The sequence below is a fragment of the Phocoena sinus genome, chromosome 5 (genome assembly GCF_008692025.1).
Source record: "Phocoena sinus isolate mPhoSin1 chromosome 5, mPhoSin1.pri, whole genome shotgun sequence".
Taxonomy (NCBI): domain Eukaryota; kingdom Metazoa; phylum Chordata; class Mammalia; order Artiodactyla; family Phocoenidae; genus Phocoena; species Phocoena sinus.
Window position 1 is genome coordinate 16,658,113 of NC_045767.1, and position 23,112 is coordinate 16,681,224.

The following is a 23,112-nucleotide window of genomic DNA, read 5'->3' on the forward strand; positions in this document are numbered from 1 at the left end:
TCGTTTTCTTTTGTTTGTTTTTGCGGTACGCGGGCCTCTCACTGTTGTGGCCTCTCCCGTTGTGGAGCACAGGCTCCAGACGCGCAGGCTCAGCAACCATGGCTCACAGGCCCAGCCGCTCTGCGGCATGTGGGATCTTCCCAGACCAGGGCTCGAACCCGCTATTTACGTTTTTAAAGTCAAAGAAATAAGCCAAAAATCAAGTTTTCAGATACTTCTGGATTTTAATTGAGGGTAAGGAAATTAAATTATCTGACCTGTTTGGGGCTTAGCTTAAAGAGAAAGGGGATACTAGTGTAGGGGAACGTTATTCCTCTTTCCAAAACTCTAGAACATTAATTAAACCCTTTACCTAGCAAGAAGGAGAAAACAAGTGATACTATTTTTTTAATGGGAAAAATGTAAATTACAAATTATATAAGCTGCTATGCCATTTGGAGCATTAGCTAAACTTAAAATATAAATACAGAAGATAGAAATCTAGATTGTGCCCCCAAATTTCAATTTACCACTAGGAAAGAAATTTCTGTTTATTAATGGAATTGAAAACTCATTAGCTACCTAGATAATTTCCTTAAAATATATAAGGCTATAATTAAATTATATATATTTGCATATATGTATATATGCAAATTAAATGAAAAGTTGCAAGGTAACCTTAATTTTTTTTTAATTTTAAATAATTTGCTTTTTTCAATTACAAATAAAAAATAAATTCTTAGCTATATATGTTATAAGATAGCAAATGGGAGTGATACTAGCATTAAAATATAAGATATTTCTGTAGGAATTTTTTACTATTTGAGAAATTAAAATAATTTGGCTAAGAAATCCAAAATGTAGCCAGCAATGAACTGAGTTGTTAATTGCTGATCAAAGGAAAATCATGACTAGACAGTCTTTATTTTAGCATTCCTATATCATATTTCAAGAATTACTTAATTTCTTTGGAAAAGAGCACACAACACTTAACCTTAGCTATTAGGAAATAAATGTTGTCAACATACAATAGAAATTTGATAGATCACTGGAATACTAGGTTTCAAAAATTCAGAGAGGGTGTCTGAACTACCTCGTCAGCATCCATGGCTGTTAGTTGCATAATCTTAGAGCCATCTCCAGTGTTCTCCTCCACTGTGAGATCCAGCATGTCGGTTGGGAACACTGGTGGATTGTCATTGATATCCTGAAGTGTTATTTCTACCTACAAGGAGAGAAAGAAACAATGTATGACTATTGCATATGTCTGCAAGATACCAATTAAATTGTATACCAAGAGTCTATTCAAATAGTCCTTCCAAAAAGAATCAGAACCTTCACATATGACATCAAAAACAGAAAATACCCTAGAGAAAGTTGTGAAATATTTATAGAAAAATATAAAAGCCAAATAAAGATCATTTGACTTGTTGATCGTAACTGACTTTAAATGATCAACTTGGAGTTTATAATAGAATAGGTCCATGATCAACTGTCATTTTAATCCCCAGATTTGTGCACCAGTGAAGAATTGTTGAGACTTAGGACTGTCTTTCAACCATTAAATGTTGCCTGACACACAGATGAGGTTGTATAAAATTTCTTCCTGAAATGTTTACACATTGGCAACTAATGTCCAAAGGAAATAAAGAAGTTCACATTTTGTTTTAAGAAACACTCAGCATTTTTCCCTTTAAAGTCAACTCTCAATCTTTAGGGGAAGAAAACTACACACATCTTTTCTTTCTATTTCCACTCCTTTCAACACATCTTAATGTGACTAAAGCTAAACAATCATTCCATTCAGATGTAGCATTCATATAAATTGCAAATATTAACAGCTTTGTTTGAAAGATCCTTGTCAGAGCTTTGTTTCCCTACCTAAGAAAAATTGTTTAGAAATAACAATTTGTGAAGTTTAAATAATAACTTCAAACCATGTGTTTTCTCTTTCGAGCTAGGTGCTAAAAGCTGAATATCTGATAAGAAAAGGGGAGACAGCTGCTAATAAAACTGAAAGCTTCCCCAGTTGGGTCACAAAATCAAGTCATGGAGAAAAATCCATCCATCCATTTAGCTCAGATATAACCAGGACATTTTTCTCCTAGGATGAAATGTCATCTTTTATAGTTACACTGTAAAAACTCCATCAGATCCAAGAGTGATGAGTATGAATATTAGGAGAGAGAAAAAGAATTCTGGTTTCTTCTTTTCCAGGAAGAGAGGAGGGCGGGCTTGGGTGGAGGGAGAAGTAATAGGTAGGATTGTCATTATTCTCTGGCAAGGAATGAGTGGGACATACAGGAAAGCTAGGCAAGTAAACGGTTGAGCAATTGATAAAAAAGAAAAACCCAGAAAACAATGTACAAAATTCAGTACTAAATAATTATTATAGTTCCACCACTTAACAGGACAGTTTTGATCATAGCTAGTGGCTCAAATTAGTCTAGGAAGTGGTTAAGACAGCCTCAGTAGTTAGAAATCTGCCACTTCTTTTTTGGCTGATATCATTCTCTACACCACTTCCTTTAGAAAAGATCCACAATGGCTAAAACTGCAGTCTATAAGGAGCATTTCCAACTTCCTTGCAAGGTTGTAAACAACATGAGTTTTCGAATTAGAAAGACCGGAGTTCAGATTCTGTCTCTGCAACTTATTAACTGGGGAAACTCTAGCACTTAATTTCTCTGAGCCTCAGTCTCCTTATCTTAAAATTAGGATAATAACATTTATCTTGGAGCATTTTATGAAGACTAAACCTTGATGATGCTGGCAAAATGAGTAGCCAGAAGGAAGCGTTCAATAAAAAGTAGATCTTGGTTTTCAAGCTACCAAGACAGAACTAGGTGTTCCTCAGAACCAGAGAGAGACTGCATATGTGACATGCATATATGAGTGTGTGTTTATGTAAGTATATGTTCATATCTGTGGGGGGAAGGAAGAACACTAAATTGAGGGTAAAGAGAATCCAGACTGGCACCAATTAAACATGACATCAAAGATACATCAGGACCTGTACCACACACTAGAAGCATGTTGGGTGTAATAGAAAGATTCTTCATTATGAGTGCATGAACTGAACAAGACCCTTCTATATTTTAATAGTTGTAACTAACATGCACATGGCAAACACTGTTTTAAGTTATATATATGTGTACACACATGCATCCACACACACACATATATACATATAAAATCCTCAAAAGAGCCTTATGAGGCAAGTACTATTATCTTCCATTAGAGAAATGAGTTAACCAAAGGTACGTAGGTTAAGATCTAGTAAGTCAGTGTTTTCTTCACTACAATGCAAACCTGTCTTTCTCTCTCTCCACACATACCTCCCTTGCTTGTGTGTGTGTGTTCAATAAACATAATGAATCATATCTGAAAAGTACGTCACAGCTATATAAATATACTTTTACAAATGTGCATATTATTCCTGTCTGGAATTTGGAACACTTACATATGAACTAACTAGCCATATAATCTTGGGTCAGCCTATAAATATTTGTCAGAATTAAAAAAAAAATGAACTAGGTGATTCCTAGATACAGCTCTAAAAGTCTGTGATCATGTATTCTCTATGAAATTTTGGCCAACTCCATCACTTCAGGTACAGAAAAGTATTTCCTTTTTTATTAGCAAGTATAAATTTAGTTAAATATTAATGAGCTCAAAACTAAACATTTCTGAATGTATCTAGAATCAACCAGTTATAGGCACAGATCTAGAACATCTCATCATTGGATCTGATATATGCAAAGGTTATATTTTTGGTTAAGGATACAATAGGTCATCCATTTAATAAGCCAGACTATGCTTTTTCCAAATCAGTGTCAGCTTGCCAATCAAAAAGTTGAAACTTTATATTCCTTTTTAAAGAAAAATCTGGATATTTTCTCTAACTGTCCAGTCTCTCTTCTCCACTTCACACTTCCTCAAGTATTCCTGAAAAGCGTTCAGCATGACTCCTCTAGATTCCCTCAATTGCCTGGAGTACGAATTACCTAGGAGAGGAGATTTGAACTTATTGGTGTAAGTAGGTGTCATCCTGCAATCCCTTCACTTCTGACTCGGTGTGCCATGTTTCTACTACCAAGAATTCCAAGATCATGGACCCTGTTTACCTATGAGGTGGTCACTGATTCCAATATTTATCCATGTAATATTTTAGGATCTATCACATAAAGGGTATATGTTAGTCATTAAAAATACAGATGAGGGCTTCCCTGGTGGCGCAGTGGTTGAAAGTCCGCCTGCCGATGCAGGGGACATGGGTTCGTGCCCTGTCCAGAAAGATCCCACATGCCGCAGAGTGGCTTGGCCTGTGAACCATGGCCACTGAGCCTGCACGTCCTGTGCTCCGCAACGGGAGAGGCCACGACAGTGAGAGGCCCGCGTACCGCAAAACAAAACAAAACAAAAAACAGATGAAAATAAGACAGGCCACCATCCCTTGCAGGGAAGAAATGAAATTTGATCATGGAAATATGTACAAATAGAAACATTTACAACTACCTCCAGGAAAACATACTGTTGACATCTTGATTCCAAGAAGTTAGTTCCCCACACCATGGATAATTCTTTGAACTGCCCTGCATCTTGTCCTTGGCAGTTACCATCTCTCTTGATGAGTCCAGATCCTAACATGCACTTGGCTCACTCTCTTGGATCTTCCACCAACCTGAGAGTCTTTTTCCATTACTACTCCCTCTTTGGACTAAGATTTGGTATGATTTGTTTTGAAATATTATCATATAAAACACAGGAGTCAAACATTAAAAGTTTAGAGAAGATATCTGGAAATAAGAATTAAGACATTATAATTTTTAAAGAGTCCCTTCTGTACAAATTAGATTAGTGGTTTATTTTAAAATTCTGAGATTTAAAAACTGTCTAAGATATAATTCCTAAACTAAAAAAAGTATACGTTGGTAAATACATTCCATTCTTTTAAAAGACACACCAAAAACTACAGCGTAGGGCTTCCCTGGTGGCGCAGTGGTTGAGGGTCCACCGCCGATGCAGGGGACGCGGGTTCGTGCCCCGGTCCGGGAGGATCCCACGTGCCACGGAGCGGCTGGGCCCATGAGCCATGGCCGCTGGGCCTGCGCGTCTGGAGCCTGTTGCTCTGCGGCGGGGGAGGCCGCGGCAATGAGAGGCCCGCGTACCGCAAAAAAAAAACAAAAAAACTACAGCATAGCTAAGCTTTTAGTGCCAGCATTGCCCCTTTAGTGTTTTACATCTATTTTTATATTTGTTTGGATCTGAAATAAGCAAAATAATTGCATTTAAATATTATTTTGTAAAAACTATCATATTTAAAAATATTTTTTTTATTTTTTAGGCCAAGCTGTGAACATGTGGGGTCTTAGTTCCCCGACCAGGGATCAAACCCATGACCTCTGCATTGGAAGCACAGAGTCTTAACCACTGGACTGCCAGAGAAGTCCGAAAAATATCACATTTTGAACTCAGAAGCTTCCCTTCACAAGTGGCTGTATTTTAAATGAAAACAAAACAAATACAAACTGCCAGTAGCTTCCATCACTTAAGTCTGGGGACATTTTAAGGTATCAATTCTGTAAGTTGGTGAAAATTGACCCTCAAAGATGAAAGAAACATTACGCCATTAAGATAAGGTACTTGCATATTTTATGCCTGCCTATCAAATGTTGACCTTTGTGCTTAGATATTTGACCCTTAAGGAACATATGTGGTTTCATGTGCTACAATTACAAAGGCAGTTGGTAGCTTTGTGGTTGACTTATTCATAGCAAAAACATCAGCTACAGCTAACGGCTGAACCATAGGTATTGTCTATGGCCATCACTCCATTACCATTTAGGTACCTTCAGAATAATGACTTTCTAAGCTGAGACACCTGATCCCTAGACAGTGAAACCTTGGTAAATGATGATATTTAAAGACAAAAACATGACCGAGATTAAGGTGCTAATGATCAATTCATTAAAAATTGGTTTGTATTTTGGTAGTTTTGTAAAGGTAAAAGTTAATTAAAAATATGGCTTTAAATATTGGCACCAAACTTATTTATGCTGAAGGAATAGAATCCTTGATATTCTACTTGCTGAATAGCCAAATGGATATTTAAAAACTAAAACTCTTACTGTGCAAATAGTTACTATGAAATGAGTACAATGCTTTTCTCTTTAAAAATTTTTTCCTATTATATGCAATTTATCATTTTATTCTGCACTGCATCAGGAATGATGTTATATCTTGGGGATTTACTTTTAATTTCTTAAGTCAATAAATCAGAATACAGATACATAATAAATGAGCAATTGCTATTATTATTAGTTAGCAATAGCAATGATCAAATCATTACATATGTGTAAATATAAAATATGGTATTTCACTGGGCTTCCCTGGTGGCGCAGTGGTTGAGAGTCCGCCTGCCGATGCAGGGGACACGGGTTCGTGCCCCGGGCCGGGAAGATCCCACATGCTGTGGAGCGGCTGTGCCCGTGAGCCATGGCCGCTGAGCCTGTGCGTCCGGAGCCTGTGCTCCGCAACGGGAGAGGCCACAACAATGAGAGGCCCGCGTACCGCAAAAAAAAAAAAAAAAAAAAAAAAAAAAATATGGTATTTCACTAAATTAAGTTGATATTACAGAAGTAATACACTATATTCAAGACTAAGGAATTGACTAAAATATCAAGGTCCATTATGAGCTCATTCTCCAGTTAATAAACTGATAATTGCATTGTGATCACTATCTCAACCACAATTAAAAACATATTCTTAAATACACAATCTCTCTGCAAGCTAAATAAAGTGGTTCTTAGTGAATCAGGATGAAAAATGCCCCAAAACATATTTTTAATTCACAGTCTTCCTGCAACCTACATAACACGTTCTGGAAAACAATCTTTTTTTTTTTCTTTTGAAAGACTAAAATTTATAATACAACAAAGGTTTAGGAATCCATTCATTTGCAAGAAGAAATATTAAAATTCTTAGAAGGAATCTTAGATATCATCAAGTTCATCTCCTAATCAAAAGCAAAGCATTGAAATGTCAAGTGATTTATCTAAGAAAAACTATTGTCAGCCTCTTAACTCTAGTCCACTGACTTTTGCAGACATCTGTGGAAAAAACCAGGCTAGGGAGCAAGCAGCATAATATGCCTTAGACCACTGTCTCTAATCTTTGCAGGAAGACAGAGATCATTCAAACAAAATATGCATTTGATGTGTACAGGAAAATAATATTTGAAGAAATTAATGTTTGCTTATTTACCCTACAAATACTACTTTATCCACCTTCTTGCTCATTTTTAAATTCCTTTATATATATTTACATTAAGGGGAAATAATCTGTGAAGGTTTGCCTTATTGATGTCACTGGAAGACTATTAAACATTCAGCAAAAAGGTGGTGGATATACATTACAAGTAGAGAAACTATAGCTAAATTCTCTGTAGATATCAGTAAAAGTTACTGCTTTTAAAATGTCTACAAAGAAGCTATTTCTTTTTCTCAAAAGATGCAGTAATATTCATTTTCAGAAATGACTAAAGTCTAAATGGTTGGTGGGACAGACATAAAGTACATAAACTATAAAAGAGTAAAAGAAGACATATCACAGCAAATAGTGCTTGACTAGTTGCTTTTTTTAGTGCGAAACGTAATTATTTACATTACTGCCTTTTTATTTTTGTGAAACTGACACTCCAAGTTTCTCAAATACTACTATTACCACATAAATTGTGACAAAGCATTGCACCAAAAATAATGCTTAGGGTTCACATGTATTACCTCCAAAAATATTGTGATAATTGTATTTAAACACTCCTTTTTAATTAATAATTCTGCCAAAAATATTTATTTCAAGGGAAGTATTTTTTGCTCTGATTTCTTTAACGCATTTATATATTATAGAAATTGGTCGTTGCAAAGGTTAACAGATCATTTATACTGCTCAAATTTGTAACTTCTAGAATTTTGAGGGCAAAAATTGTCTTGTTCATTTTTGCATTCTCACAACTTATCCATCTCTAGCATGTAACTTTCTCTCCAGAGATATTTGTTTTAAAAGCAAACCCAGATTATTTTTACATTTTTATTAGAGTCACATGTTCAGCAAATTTAATAAATTAGATATGTTATTGGTATATAAGGAATGTATTCATCAAATTTGCCCTATATGACAATAATATTTAGAACCAATCCAATTCCATTGATTTCCTAGTTCTTGTGTGTCCATGATGCCATCATGTATAATTTTTATGATATGACATTATATTTGATGATAATTCAATAACCTTATACTCAGAAAAATGATTTAAAAGAGCTTCAGGAAAAACATCTTGTATATAAACATATACAATAACAACTCAGGAAATCTCCCAGTTGGGAGATTGGAATATAAGATCCTATGAAATGCCCATCACTGCTTCAGAAACAACTACACTAAACGCCACAAAAGTCATGAATAAACATGAAAAAATAACTGAGGTCATTCAAATGTGTATTACCCTTAATAAGTCATTATGATGTCACTCCAATAACACTTTGCTAAACGATGCCCTAGTTTATACTGTGTAGGTGCTACTGAAATTCAGTGAGGATAAAGTCTAATCTTACACTCAAAACAATTTTTATTTCATCAGCATGAAACAAAATGCTGAAATCTAGCATTTAATTTTCTGTATGGAGGTTCAAGTGAGAAGTTGAAGTTGAAAGCAAAGTAACGAAACTGAAATCCACACCAGGATCAGTACAACTATCAAGCCTGAGCTGTCACTTCCTTTGACTCTGAAAAGGAAAACTCCACCTTTCCTGTCTGAGATGAGGCTGTGTGTGAAGTATGAGTCTGCCTGCAATGCAGTGAGCGGCTTCATGCTGGGGGACATCAGGGTGGTGTGTGCAAAGAAACATTCTATGACTTGACATTAAACTTGGGAATTGAGAGCAGCATTCATTAAACAAAGACATCAAGATAGAAATATCGAAACCATGGCTCAAGTAAATAATCAAATTTATATTTTAAATGTTTGGTGATAACTTCCCATTCCCTGTCTTCAAATGAAGCCAAATACTATGTGATTCACCCAATTCAGTGGGATTGACACATTTTGCATGCTATGTTGGCTTCCAATAACAAGGCTTTATTTAGTAAATTTGTGTCAAAGCCTACATATATTGAGAATACATAGCAGAAGGTCTAATTACATTTCTGCAGAAAGTTTGACATTCTATATTAGCTTTTTGGTAGAAGAACTAACCAAATAATTTCATTTGGTAGGGCATATATCTTACCCCTTTTTAAAATTTCAAGTATGAGGTTAAGTTCAGTCATTAGGAACAAGAAAATTCAACACCTACTTGTACTATCATTTATGGGTTTAAGCTCCAAGTACTTCCATCTCTTAACAACAAGAATAAAAAGCTGTATTGCCATGAAGGGATGGTGCCAGGGTTTGCATATTTCCTTTAATTTTGTTCTTCATTTCTTTCCCTATTTTGGGTGACCACTGGGAATTCTGCTGCCATAAGTCTGGGTGAAGTGTTTCACTACATCCAGAACACTTCATCATGTTGCAGAGCCAGAATCTATTATGGTTTGCAAGTGACTCATACTTTAGTTATGAGAGAGCCCTAGCAAAGAACAGTTTACATCTACAAGTCCCTAAATGTCAGGAATGTCTTGTTTGGACTGCATAGGTGTGTAAGGTCCAATCATACTCTGTGAACAATGCTTTGAGGTATTTATTTATTTATGATGTATAACCAACTTTATTCACAAGAGTCTGTGGTAGCTGTAATCATAGTGTACTGTCTCATCTTGATGGTATTTCTGAACTTTTGAAACTGAAATCTTGAAGAAAATGGGGAAAATCAAACTATGGAGAAATGACCTATGATCCCAAACAATGGAAGACCAGTAGGGGTTAGATGTGACCTATTAGAGAAAATTAATAGCACCACTACTGCACGTATACATGAACTAGAAATTCTTGAGAACACAGGTCTGTTGCAGGCCCCAACTTTACTGAAGCTTCAGCGATCATCAGAAAGGAAATCTTTGCATTTAGGTACAGTGTTTCTTCAGAATGACAAGAAAAAATAGAAAAATCATGTATTTCACAGAAATTTAGCACTAAAATATTACCTTATATACTAAACATTATTTTACTATTTGTTTTTTTTGTTTTGTTTTTGTTTTTGTTTTTTTTTTGCGGTACGAGGGCCTCTCACTGTTGTGGCCTCTCCTGTTGCGGAGCACAGGCTCTGGACGCGCAAGCTCGGCGGCCATGGCTCACGGTTCTAGTCACTCCACAGCATGTGGGATCTTTCCGGACGGGGCACGAACCCGTGTCCCCTGCATCGGCAGGCAGACTCTCAACCACTGCACCACCAGGGAAGCCCATATTTTACTATGTTTTTAAAGAGAAAACACTTTAATAAGAGAAACATGATATAATGATAATATCTGAGGAAGCAACATTTAATTGGGGAATTAGAATATTCCTCTTTTTGGAATTTTAGGCTAACAAATACTTTGTCATTTCAAACTTTATACCTGAAATTTAAATTAAGTTTTGTGTATATTTAGATATCTGTGCATTTATTTCACATAAGTTTGTACTTTTTCCCTTCCAACTATTCTGAAATAAGAGGAAAGAATGAAGCATATACATTTTAGATTCCTTTCAGAATAATTTTTAAAAGCAAAGTAAAAATGACTGTCATGAGTTTTAAAATAGAACATATTTTACATATAAGTTACATGTATGTAACTGTGACCAATTATATTTCTCAAATAAAAGCAATTACATTAATCTCTCACCACTAAAACTCTTCTAGCAGTCAGCAGCATATGTTCCTGGGATTTCAATGCATTTCTTACCAGGAAAGAAGTATGTATGAGTCACAGGCAGGCTTGGACAGTAGCCAGAAATGACAAGAATGGCTAGAAGTGCGGACAAGACACAGTTAACTCCATTCCTGAAATAAAATGCTTTCCATAACTCACCAAATGTGTGGTGACATAATAAAAAGCTAGTTTTGTTGTGCTTTCAATATTGTTCAAATTAGAACCAAATAAGGATTTCTTTTAAGGCAAAGGCAATCATGTGTAACCACTTCAACTTTTCCTGAAATCAATACTGCATAATTTCTGCATTTTAACAGATTCTTAAGGACGCCTAAAAGTAAATGCAGAATAAAGGATCAAGTTAAAATATCTGTGGTTGCATATGAAACTTTATGGAAATTTTTATACTATTCTTCAAAACAAACACCCTGCAAAAGCATCCTGGAGTACACTTTTCAACAGTTGTTCATCTGAATGTGGTAAAAACACATCAAAAGGAAAATGTAGTATAAGAAAAACAAATAAAAATATTCCACCAAATTGTTCTTCACTTTTTTTTTTTGACTTAATAGATCCTGGATTTTTTTTAAAAGAAAAGGCTTCTATTAAGACTGCTGAAAAATAGAAAAGCAGTTTGATTTATATTAAAGATACAAGCTGTGGTAGATTGAATTATTGATCCCAATTCTTCACCCATCCCTATAAGCAACTTCACAGTCCCTCCCACATTTAGGTGGAGTTTCTCTCTCTGCCTCTTGACTTTGGGCTCATCCATCATACTGTTTCAGTCAATGGATATTTACAAATATGACCCAAGTACAGATTTGCAATGTATTTGCTTTCTTGTACGTCTGCCATGGTTATTAGAATACTATGTCCCTGCTAGTTCACTAGTACCAGAAGGAGGACAACAGACATTGAATAGAGGAGACATTGACACGGAGAGACTTGTAGCCTGAAGCAGACCTTTCCAGTTGAGCCCAGACTAGATCAACCCAACTGCCTAAACAAAGATGCATGAGAATAAATGTGTATTGTTGTAGGGCTTTGAGATTGTGTGGCTCTTTATTATGCAACATTATTGTGGCAATAGCTGACAGATACCTTAAGGCAAAAAAAATGGATTCATTTATTGAATATGTTAATTATTATGTTTTAAATAACGGATTACTGTTCTGTTTAAAATGAGGGGCAAAAAGAAGAAAAAAAATGTTAACGTATACTGATAGCTGTAGTATACCTTATACTATGAGGTAATATTTAATGCTATGAACTTACTAACATCTTCCTACCCTGTATAACTTCCCATTCTTAACACACCATGCCCTTTTAGAAGGACAATGCAAAACAAGATATGATCAAGTTTTGATCAAGCTCCCCTGCCCCTCCCACAATCCAAAACTTAGAGCAAGAGGGTGGGAATACTTGACCCAAGAGGAACAAATTATGACTGGGTTGAGTCAATGAAATTGTCTTTCTTAAGAGTGAAATTTATGAAAAAAATAGGAAACACTACAAGAAAATAATAATGGCACAACTACAATGCAGCTCCTATGACTAAGTGGCCCCACGTGAGGCCTGGTTAGATTTTTCTTATGGAATTGCTACAATGCCAAAATGATCCCTCTGCCCCATTTCACCTTTGCATATTAGCTTTCACTTTTGAAGAAATTTCGATTACTCAATACCAAAGACATCATGTTTTGACATAGCTATTCTATCTTATTTTAGTTGGTTATTAGTTTATACTGCATATATATATATATATATATATATATATATATCTTTTACCTTTTATATATATATATATATATATATATCTTTTTTTTTTTTTTCCGGTATGCGGGCCTCTCACTGTTGTGGCCTCTCCCGTTGCGGAGCACAGGCTCCGGACGCGCAGGCCCAGTGGCCATGGCTCACGGGCCCAGACGCTCTGCGGCATGTGGGATCTTCCCGGACTGGGGCACGAACCTGTGTCCCCTGCATCGGCAGGCGGACTCTCAACCACTGCACCACCAGGGAAGCCTTCTTTATATATTTTAAACAACTATTTCACACTGTAAAATTAAAGTCCCATTTATAGTTTACAAAGTCCCATAGATGTTTTTTTAACTTCAAAAATGTAACAATTTCTATTCATATGAAACAGCATTAGCTCATCAATATTCAGGAGTGAGTATAACTTTAATCTAAAATATATCTTCTGAAAACTTTGAATTCACTGTCAAAGCATAAATTTTTTGCAATGCACTGTGCTTAATTATATTTAGAAAGCCTATTTCAATGAATTAAGAAAGACTGTTTCTCTTCTAAGCTTCAGTGGAACATGGAACATTTAGTTTCTGGCATAGGGCTTAGCGTACAGTAGGCACTTAATTTACATTTGTTCTATGATTTAAAAGCCAGTATGCTTATTGCAGTAGAACATCTTGTAGTTATATACATAGAAATGAAGGGAATGGTATTTTATAAGCAAAATTAAGAGCAGAGGACACCAGCTGGGGTGAACCATCAACTGTAGCAATTACATTGAGTAGCAAAAGTCCTAAGAATGATTCCCTGATGTTTAGCAAAGTAAAAACTAATTAATTGGAAAGAATATTTTTAAATGTGAAAAATAAAGAAATAAATAGCAAAATACATTTTCTTTAAAAAGATATTTCAGTGTGGAAGGTTGTCTTCTATTTCTCATTGTCAAAGCCAAAGTACCAAATTTTTTAGTGTGATAACAGTATCACAAGAAGATTAATACATTTTTTAAAAAGTATTTCACTTTAAAGAAATCATTGAACTGTTACAGAAGTGTACTCTCTTGAAAAGAGAAAAAATGAGCAAAATATAATAAAACATCTCTATACTTTAAGAGATTAGACTCAAGAGTGATGAAAAAGATATGCCAATCATAAATACTTACTGACTACAAGTAATCATCTCCATGAAATAACATGGTTTGATTATTTTGTCCAAATATACTCTCACTCTTTCTCAATTTATAACTCTATAACCATGAGTAGGATGACATCAATAGATGCTTTGATTTTATTTTTCAAAGGCATATTCTTTTCACTAAAACCAAAACAAAAGAAAAATGTTTCATGTAATCTTCCATTACTAATTAGTTTTTTCTGCACTCATATTTAAGTAACTTTTTAAAACCCATTTTAAAGCATTTTTTAAACCCATGGTAAGGATGCAAAAATTAAACTATATCAGAGTAGGGGATTCATGGAAACCTGGTAGTGCAGAATTGCAAGCACTTCAAGTCTGTCAAAATTAATAAGAAAAACAAAAGAAACACTGCAGTTCTCCTGTCTAGACTAATAGAATTCTCACAGTCTGCTTATGTTAATAAATGTTACAGGAAATCTATCCCTTTCCTCTAGTGATTGTATTTAGATATTAGAGCCTATGAGTGTTTTTTCAGTTAATCAGAGAATACTTTTTAATAAGAGAATAAATTACAGTTTTAATAGTCTTTATTAACATTTTTATTAATAGTAAAGTGTGATTAAGCATTGTCAACATGTTTTATTGACAATTTTTAATATTCTATGTATATATATGAAAAATCATTGTGCAAATTTTCACATAAAATTCCCTTTTACCAAAAACATTTGTCCATTATACTGCATAGTCTTTCTTTGTAAAATATTTTCTAAAAAACACCAAAACCCTCAAATTAGACTATTGATTGTGACAAAAAAAGACCCTTGCAAGTTAATATTGTTATTTGAATGTAGTAATAGTATTTACAACAGCTAAGTTTACCTCTTTCAATTTGTGTCTTTGTAGTAGAAAACCACCTTCACCCACCTAATTTCCCTAAGAATAAACTCCATAAAAGCATAGGAAATTCAAGTTGGAAATTTCCTTCTTTAAAATATAACAAGTATGAATTAAATTCAAAATTCAGTGAAAAGAAAGATTAAGTACATAAAATTTATTCACTCAAAAATATCGATGTGTTTGTTTTGGAGCTCTACAATCTATTAATTCACTTTTTAAAAGTTGATTTAATATGTTAACATTTTTCATTCTCTTTGACATGTTTTTAATCATGGCAATAAAATAAAATTTGTTCTCACTTTTTAAAAAAAAGTATATTCCATGTCAAAACTAAGGCATGACAAACTTTATGCTTCCAAGTAACTGCAAACTCAAAGATATTGGAATGAGCCTGTAACTATTTTCCACACTTCATTTAATCAAGGTTTTTTCTGTTTATCCTTGTGTAGATACAGTACTTATTCACACAGCACATCTTTTTATCTTTTTGTACATCATGAGCTTTCAATAAAACCAATGAAATTGCAAATCAAGCAATTTTCATAAACATTCTACAATAGAGAACATAATTCCCAGTTACTACATTGCCAATGAAACCACCTTTAGGAAAACTTAATCTTCTCAGGGCAGTTTACTTCCTACATTTAAAATTTTCATAGTAGCAATTGAGAAAGTAATCTAAGTTATATTACAATGGTGAACCCTGAGCATGAAATTTTTTCTCTTATTTTATTGCATAGTGTTTTGAATGTTGTTAAATTTAGAGGATTGCACTGCAATATTTGGTGAGCAGGAATAACAATAAATATTTTTTTAGTCACATGAAAAAATAAATTTGCAAAACCAAAGATTAGAAGATATGTATAAAATTCCTGGAGCCAAGAATCTGTAACACAAATATTACCTCCTTAAAAGAAGATACTTTACAATTAATAATTATCTATTCAGGGACCTAATTTGAGATTCTCTGTGATTTTCAAATTAGTTTTATGACTCATCTGTGATAAGGAAAAAAAGTTTCTGACCCAATACCCATCTCAAGAAATAATATTAAATTACAGCTTATTTTTATATTAAAAATGACTGGTGTGTCATATATTACCTTTCTAAGCAACAACTATACTTCTGTAGTTGTTTTTCATTAATTTATCCAATAAATATTTACTTAAGGCCTACTATGTGCTATTTTAAGTGGTAGATGTGTAACAATGATCAAAACCATCTTTTCTGACCTCATCGGCCTAATGACATTCTTAAAGTTATCCTTTATCTTGGGCTCTTACAATGACATTTTGCTGCAAACAGCTTAGGTTTTAAAGATTATATTCCTAAATTCATTGGTCTTTATATCCAATTCAATATATGCAACCAGAAATATATCTGTAAGTGTGGAACAGAGTAGGTATACTTTTTGTCTGGCAATGGCTATTCTCACATCTATGAATTTTTTAAAATTGTAAGTGTTTGAGGAGAGGAGTGCTCATGTCTTATGCTCTAGGTCTCAATAAGCTGTCACAACCCTGTGTGTAATATTCTTTCAGGTTTTCTGCTTGAGCAAACTGTTCATTAAAGGAAACCACAAATTATAATTCATACTCAATTGCCTACTAGAGACAATAGTTGTGTGAATAAATGAATAAGGTTTTCTCTACTTTTAATGAATATTTTTTAAAACATCTAACTTCTTATTTCTATTTGCTAAGGTAATATTAAAATCAACTAAAATGTTATAATTTTGTCTTGGTTTGCAAGGCTTTGCCAACATTTTTTAATCTGTTTATTCATAATTAGAGTATATTTTAATTCTTAGAAGTTCAGTGCTCAGGAAAAGCAAATATTACCTATAAAAATCTAAAATTTAAAAGTTTAATTTGATTAATAACTTGTCTTTTAAAATGTGCAGGATCTATATTTCTGTTTTTGTGCCAGTACCATACTGTCTTGATTACTGTAGCCCTGTAGTATAGTCTGAAGTCAGGGAGTCTGATTCCTCCAGCTCTTTTTTTTGTTTGTTTGTTTGTTTTTCCTCAAGATTGCTTTTGCTATTCGATGTCTTCTGTGTTTCCATACAAATTGTAAAATTTTTTGTTCTAGTTCTGTGAAAAATGCCGTTGGTAATTTGATAGGGATTGCATTGAATCTGTAGATTGCTTTTGGTGGTATAATCATTTTCACAATATTGATTCTTTCAATCCAAGAACATAGTATATCTCTCCATCTGTTTGTGTCATCTTTGATTCCTTTCATCAGTGTCTTATAGTTTTCTGCGTACTGGTCTTTTGCCTCCTTAGGTAGGTTTATCACTAGGTATTTCATTCTTTTTGTAACAATGGCAACCTAAATGCCCATCAACAGAGGAATGGATAAAGAAGATGTGGTACATATATACAATGGAATATTACTTAGCCATAAAAAGGACAGAATTGGGTCATTTGTAGAGACATGGATAGACCTAGAGACTGTAATACAGAGTGAAGTAAGTCAGAAAGAGAAAAACAAATATTGTATATTAACGCATATATGTGGAATCTGAAAAAATTGGTATAGACAATCTTATTCATAAAGCAGAAACAGAGAATAAATGCATGGATACCAAAGGGGGAGGTGGGATAAATTGGGAGATTGGGTTGACATATATACACTATTGATACTATGTATAAAATAGATAACAAATGAGAACCTAGTGTATAGCACAGGGAACTCTACTCAGTGCTCTGTGGTGACCTAAATGGGAAGGAAATCCAAGAAAGAGGGGGTATATGTATACATATAGCTGATTCACTTTGCTGGACAATAGAAACTAACACAACACTGTAAAGCAACTATACTCCAATAAAAATTTTAAAAAAAGGAAACCAGCTCAAAAAAATAAAATAAAATAAAATGTACATGATTACTCAGAACATATGTAACAAAAGAATAAATAACCATGCATGTATGTATTAGTTAATAGTTAATAAAATTAGTTAGTAAAATAATATATTTAAGAGCTACTAGTGGTTTATATTTAAGAAAATCTTAGCAAAACCAAAATTAGCTTATTTGGGGTCTACTTTCAGAAATAACATTAAGTGTAAGGCAAGAAAACATAAGTGTAGGAAGAACAGCATAATCTGGAGTGGAAACAGTACATTCTTAGATATGTAAAAGTATAAACTTGGTAAAAACTTTGTAAATGTATTTACAAATCAGAAACCAATAAAAAATTTCAAATTAAATGTATACTCAATAAAATTCAAATTAATAGCAATAATTGTATATGTTGTTTTGCTGAAAATAAGGTCTCTGTTAATCAGCAGGGTGAAATTTAGCAAAGTTACCTCTACATTCCTCCGTTTTAATCTTGATGCTATTATCCAGGCACCTGTCACCTTTTCTAAGCCTCAGCTTCTTCATATATAATATGAAGCTTCCAAATGCAAAAATAATGAAGTTTTGCAGAATGTCAGACAAATATAAAGTCATCATATAATGATGGTGACTATAAACATAGTCATCACATAGTGCCAGTGACTATAAATCTTAATAATTTCTTATTAAAATGAAAAACTTACTAGTAATTATCACACATTAAAATGTTTTTTAATAAAATCTTAGAATCAGTTAAAAATAGTGATTAAGTAGTTCCTGAAAATGCTTTTGTGGACGGCATCAAAAGTCAGGAAAATCTTTTGAGTTAAGTTACAAAGACATCTACTGGATAATGAAAACTACTGAACCCAGGGCAGAGATAAAAAAGAGCTTACTTACTTTCAATGCAGTGGTTTCTAACGAGGTTTTCAAATTAGAATCACCAGACAGAATTTTCATAATACACAGTTACAGGCCCAAACTCCAGGGAACCCACTCATTAGGGCACCCAAGCGGGTGGCCAAGGACTGAGTAAACATAAAGAATAATCATTCAGTGAAATGAAGAGGAACACTCAGGCAAATGCTCATTGGAGCTACGGGTGAACCAAGATATGGAATAAAATCTCATTTTCTTTTTTGTCTTTTCTATAGTAATAACTGCCTCAACCAAGTGTACACATGAGAAATAATTTAGCTGCTTTTGACAAATATGTTGTGCCATTAAATTTTAAGATAAAGGGGACTGCCAGTGAAAACGTTCTTGCTATGCTTTCAACTTAGAATCAACAAGAAGGAACCTAAAATAAGGATCAAACTTTCTTTTTGTTGGTTTTATGAGCTGTTAAATCACTAGGGCCCATGGAAAAATTTCAACTTTTGCCATTAAATGTTATGATGTGGCCCTTTCTCAAGTGATAATCTATTTTTAATAAAAACCAAAAAACTACTCTTGAGTGTTAATTCATTTTACTCTGAAGATGCAAAGATGTGCCTATGAATTTAAGTGCCACATAAAGTGATTCCAAATATATGAGACAAATGTCATACTTGGCAAATTATCTGATGCTAACAAGCCTACACTGTTTCTCTAGGTGCTAAAATTACAAATAAACATGTTATTTTAATCTTCTATTTGCATGCCTCTGGGAATCTATATCTGAATACTTAATTACTCCTTGTGTTTTTACAAGCTATTTCATCTGCATTTAGCTAGGATTATCTGGCTCCCTCTGCTATACCCTTATATCCATGGAGTGGTTTATTCAGCAAGTACTGGTAGAATGCCACTACCGAACACTTTGTGGGGATAGATGCTCTTCAACAAGCAAAGAGAGAAAATACGGGTCAATCTGGACAGTTCTGTGAATGTACTAAAAGCCAGGGAATTTACCCCTTAAAGGGATGAACTTTATGAAAAATGAATTATATCTTGCTAAAGTTCTTAAAAAGTAGGTAAGAGGCCTTTGAAATCAGTAAATCTACAGAATAAGGAAGTGATGCCTATTTTATATAATTTATTTGTACTGAAGCCAACAAAGATGGCTGTTTATAGACAGCATCTTCCTTTCTGAGTTTTTCTAAAGAATAGTTTTAGTTATGTGTCATGGAATACTATTAAGCTTGTTAAATTACACTGATGCTTCATAGTTTTAAAAATAGGGGCTTGTGTGACTAGGTTTATCATTCTTTCATTACACTCAGTTTCACTTTACAAGTAAGGATGCAAGGGAAACATGTGGAGAAGGTTGAAGCCATGACTACATTCACTGACTCACACACAGACAATCAAATGATAACATAGAAGATGATTTAATAGAATTTTAGAATTGGAAAACACTTTGAAATCATCTCCTTTGATTCCTTTGAATAAAGAATTCCAGGTCAAAGAGTTAAAGTGGTATCCCTAATTTCAGGGTCAGTAGAGATCTATGACTAGAACTAAGATTTTTTCCTAACATTTCACACTTTAACAAATATGTCATTTATCTTAATTTATTGAAAGTGGAAAAATAGTCTGAAATAGAATGCATATAATTGCCATTATTTTCTAATACATTTGTTATCTTCATCTAGAGGCTATTTAAAATTAGATATTAAACAAGGGTTGTTCCTTGCCTACAACTTATTTCTAAAGGTAGACAAGGATGCTGTTAGTGGGTTTAAATCCTGGATTTGTCATTTTTATCTATATGAACTTAGAAAATTATTTAACTTGCATGTGCCCCTGTTTCTTCATCAGTAACTTTGGGATAATAAAAGTACCACATTCAGTGTGTTGTTCTGATGATTAAATGACATAAAGGGTGTACAGCATATAGAATAGTGACTGGCACACATTTAGTGCTCATTAAGAAAAGGGATGTCAGTACTAGTATTGAATAGTGCACTGCTGAAGTGTTGTTTGTAATCAACAGAACACAACATTCAATACACACACACAGAAATGTAGATTCTAGTTATAGAAATAAAGCTTCAGTTATTAGAAGGAACATATTTTAGGTTCACAGTAAAAAATGTCAACATTTTTTAGAGATCTGACCCTTATTCAGATCTCTTTTTAGATAAAACATGCCTTTGTTAGCACAATTAAGATAAAATCAGGATAAAAAGGAAACTATAAGCAAAATATTCCTCATGTTGACTTACTTCATATATGTGAGGCCACATCACTATAATTCTGATTTGAATAACTCATAAAATTACCTTTACTTCATTAAATTAAACTTAAATAATAGATTTAAATCAAATAATACTCTAGCTTTTACACAAATTTCAAAACATATTTCACATTTGTAATTCTTTTTAGGACAAAAGGAGTTCAATTACTCATACCAGATTATTAATGGTGGTTATTTCTGTTTTGTTCTTTAAGATATTCTAAATTCAATACAATGAAGAGCTAACATTTTGTAAAAACAGAAAAATATATACTATTTAAAAAGTAAAGGTGTTAGGTTTAGAATTTAAAATAAAAATATTTTAAATACATAAAGAAATCCATAAAAGCAAAGATTCCTCCTATTCGATCTTAAATTAAAAGCATGGGTTTTCCACTTGCTAGTGTATGTGATATTGATGAAGACAACTTTTCTCAACTACTATTTCTATGTCTATAATCATGAATATGATAATACTGTCTTTCTTATTGGACCATTGTAAGGGTGCAAGCATATCAAAACTGATTTGAAATCAGTCCACTATTATTATGTAAATAAATGTAATTTTCACTCATAAAAATTCCATACTCAATATTAACAACATGATTAATCATGAATCATTGTGACATATATTTAAGAAGAGGACTGTTTGAAAAGCTGCTTCTGTATTTTTTTTTTTTTTTTTTTTTTGGTCAGTTCTGCCATTTACTAGTTGTGTGATCTAAGTATCTCAAACTCACCAAATGTAGTTAATAATTCTTGGCACACTACCTCAGGTCATTCTAAAAATTAAGTAACATGACATCTATTAAAATATTTTTAAAAAGTAACTTACACTTATAGAGCATTATCATAGTATGTTTACCAAGGACCAGGCTCTGTACTAGGCACTTTGGATGTACTAACCAACAAGGAAAACATGATTCTCATCCTGATGGAGCAGACTAGTTGAATGATTGACCTTTATGATGCCCCGTTCTCAGGAGGCAGTTCTCTAAATGACCTTATATTGATATAAAGTGTATTCTCCACATACCTCCATCATTCTCCAGTACATCACTATATTTAGTTTTATTCATAAAACAGGTCACTATCCATAATTATCCAACTTATATATTTGTAGAATCATCCTACAACTCTCCCACAATTGATCCTCCCCACAAAAGAGACATTTTTCATGTTGCCAGCCTTTAGGACTAAGTCTAGCAAATACTAGAGGCTCTCTCATTATTCACTGAATAAATGAAATTGTGAGCCAACTATTTCTGTATTATTACTTATGTTACTTACAGCAGACAGCAGGAAATCAAGTCAATTTCTCAGTTGGATGCACTCTACCTAAAGCATACCCCATCCCACAAGGCTCTAGCCCTCAGTCTCCTGCCATCCTTCACAACAGCTATCCTGGGAGATTTCATGGCTCTCCATACTCTCCACTGTTGGTTTTTGGAAGGAAGTCTCTTAAAAGGCATGTGCAGTATTTTTTAAAAGATTTATTAATATAATGAATATGCATCACATGACCCAATATTTGTGTTACATATTTGATACGTAGAAAAAAATGTAAGTTCCTATAAAACAACTCAAAAACATATCAGTAGATTTTTCAACTGCTGATTAATAAAGAGACTTCTAATGATTTCTATAAAATTGTGACATTAGAAAGATGATACTCACCCTCCCCCAACCCCCTTAGTCCCACCATCACCATTAAAAATTTGATTGTATTGGGAAATAAGATTCACCTTACCAATTTTAGTATTACAAACATTTTGAATATTTTCTCTATATATGCTTTGTAGTTTTTGCTTTCATTTACTCATTAGTCATGGTGATTATCTATATTAATCCAAATTCAATAATCTCTTATCAAGGCACACCTTTTTCCAATGCCTGCCAAGTGTGCCACCTATGGCTATGAAACAGAACAGTTTTTATTCTCCAATAGTATATCTCACATTTTTACGTATGCCAGGCATTGTGTAGAATAACCTATTGCATAATTTAGTGTTTTACAGTTTAATAGGAAGTTTCTCACATATGTCACAATTTCACAACTCTGAGAAATGGAACTGTCCCTGCTTTATACGGTTTCTGTCAGAATACATTAAAAAAAACATGAAAGTTTAATAATTATTAGCTATAACAATAATACTATAATAATATAACATACAATTGTATCCCTATTTTACAGATGAGAAAACTAAGTCAGAGAGAAATTAACTAATTTACCTAATTGTGAAATAACTAATTCTAGCTTTTCTGTTTCCAAACTACTATGGATTTTATTGCCCCGTACCTGTCTTCTTTAAGGATCACATAATATTAAAGCTCAATGCATACAGTAACAAAAGACAAAAGCAATCCAAGTGTCCATCGATAGATGAATAGATAAACAAAATGTGATATATACATACAATAGAATATTATCCAGCTTTAAAATGGAAGTTCTGACACATTCCACAACATGGATGAAACTTGAAGACATTACA

General features: G+C 33.5%; 1 protein-coding gene across 1 annotated transcript in view; it reads right to left on the reverse strand.

The window, feature by feature from the left end:
- Positions 1-23,112, reverse strand: part of FAT4 (FAT atypical cadherin 4) — a 172,352-nt gene that overhangs the window by 97,621 nt on the left and 51,619 nt on the right. Inside the window, 1 exon segment of the mRNA XM_032632562.1 lies at positions 1,073-1,204. Coding sequence (XP_032488453.1) covers positions 1,073-1,204 — 132 coding nt within the window.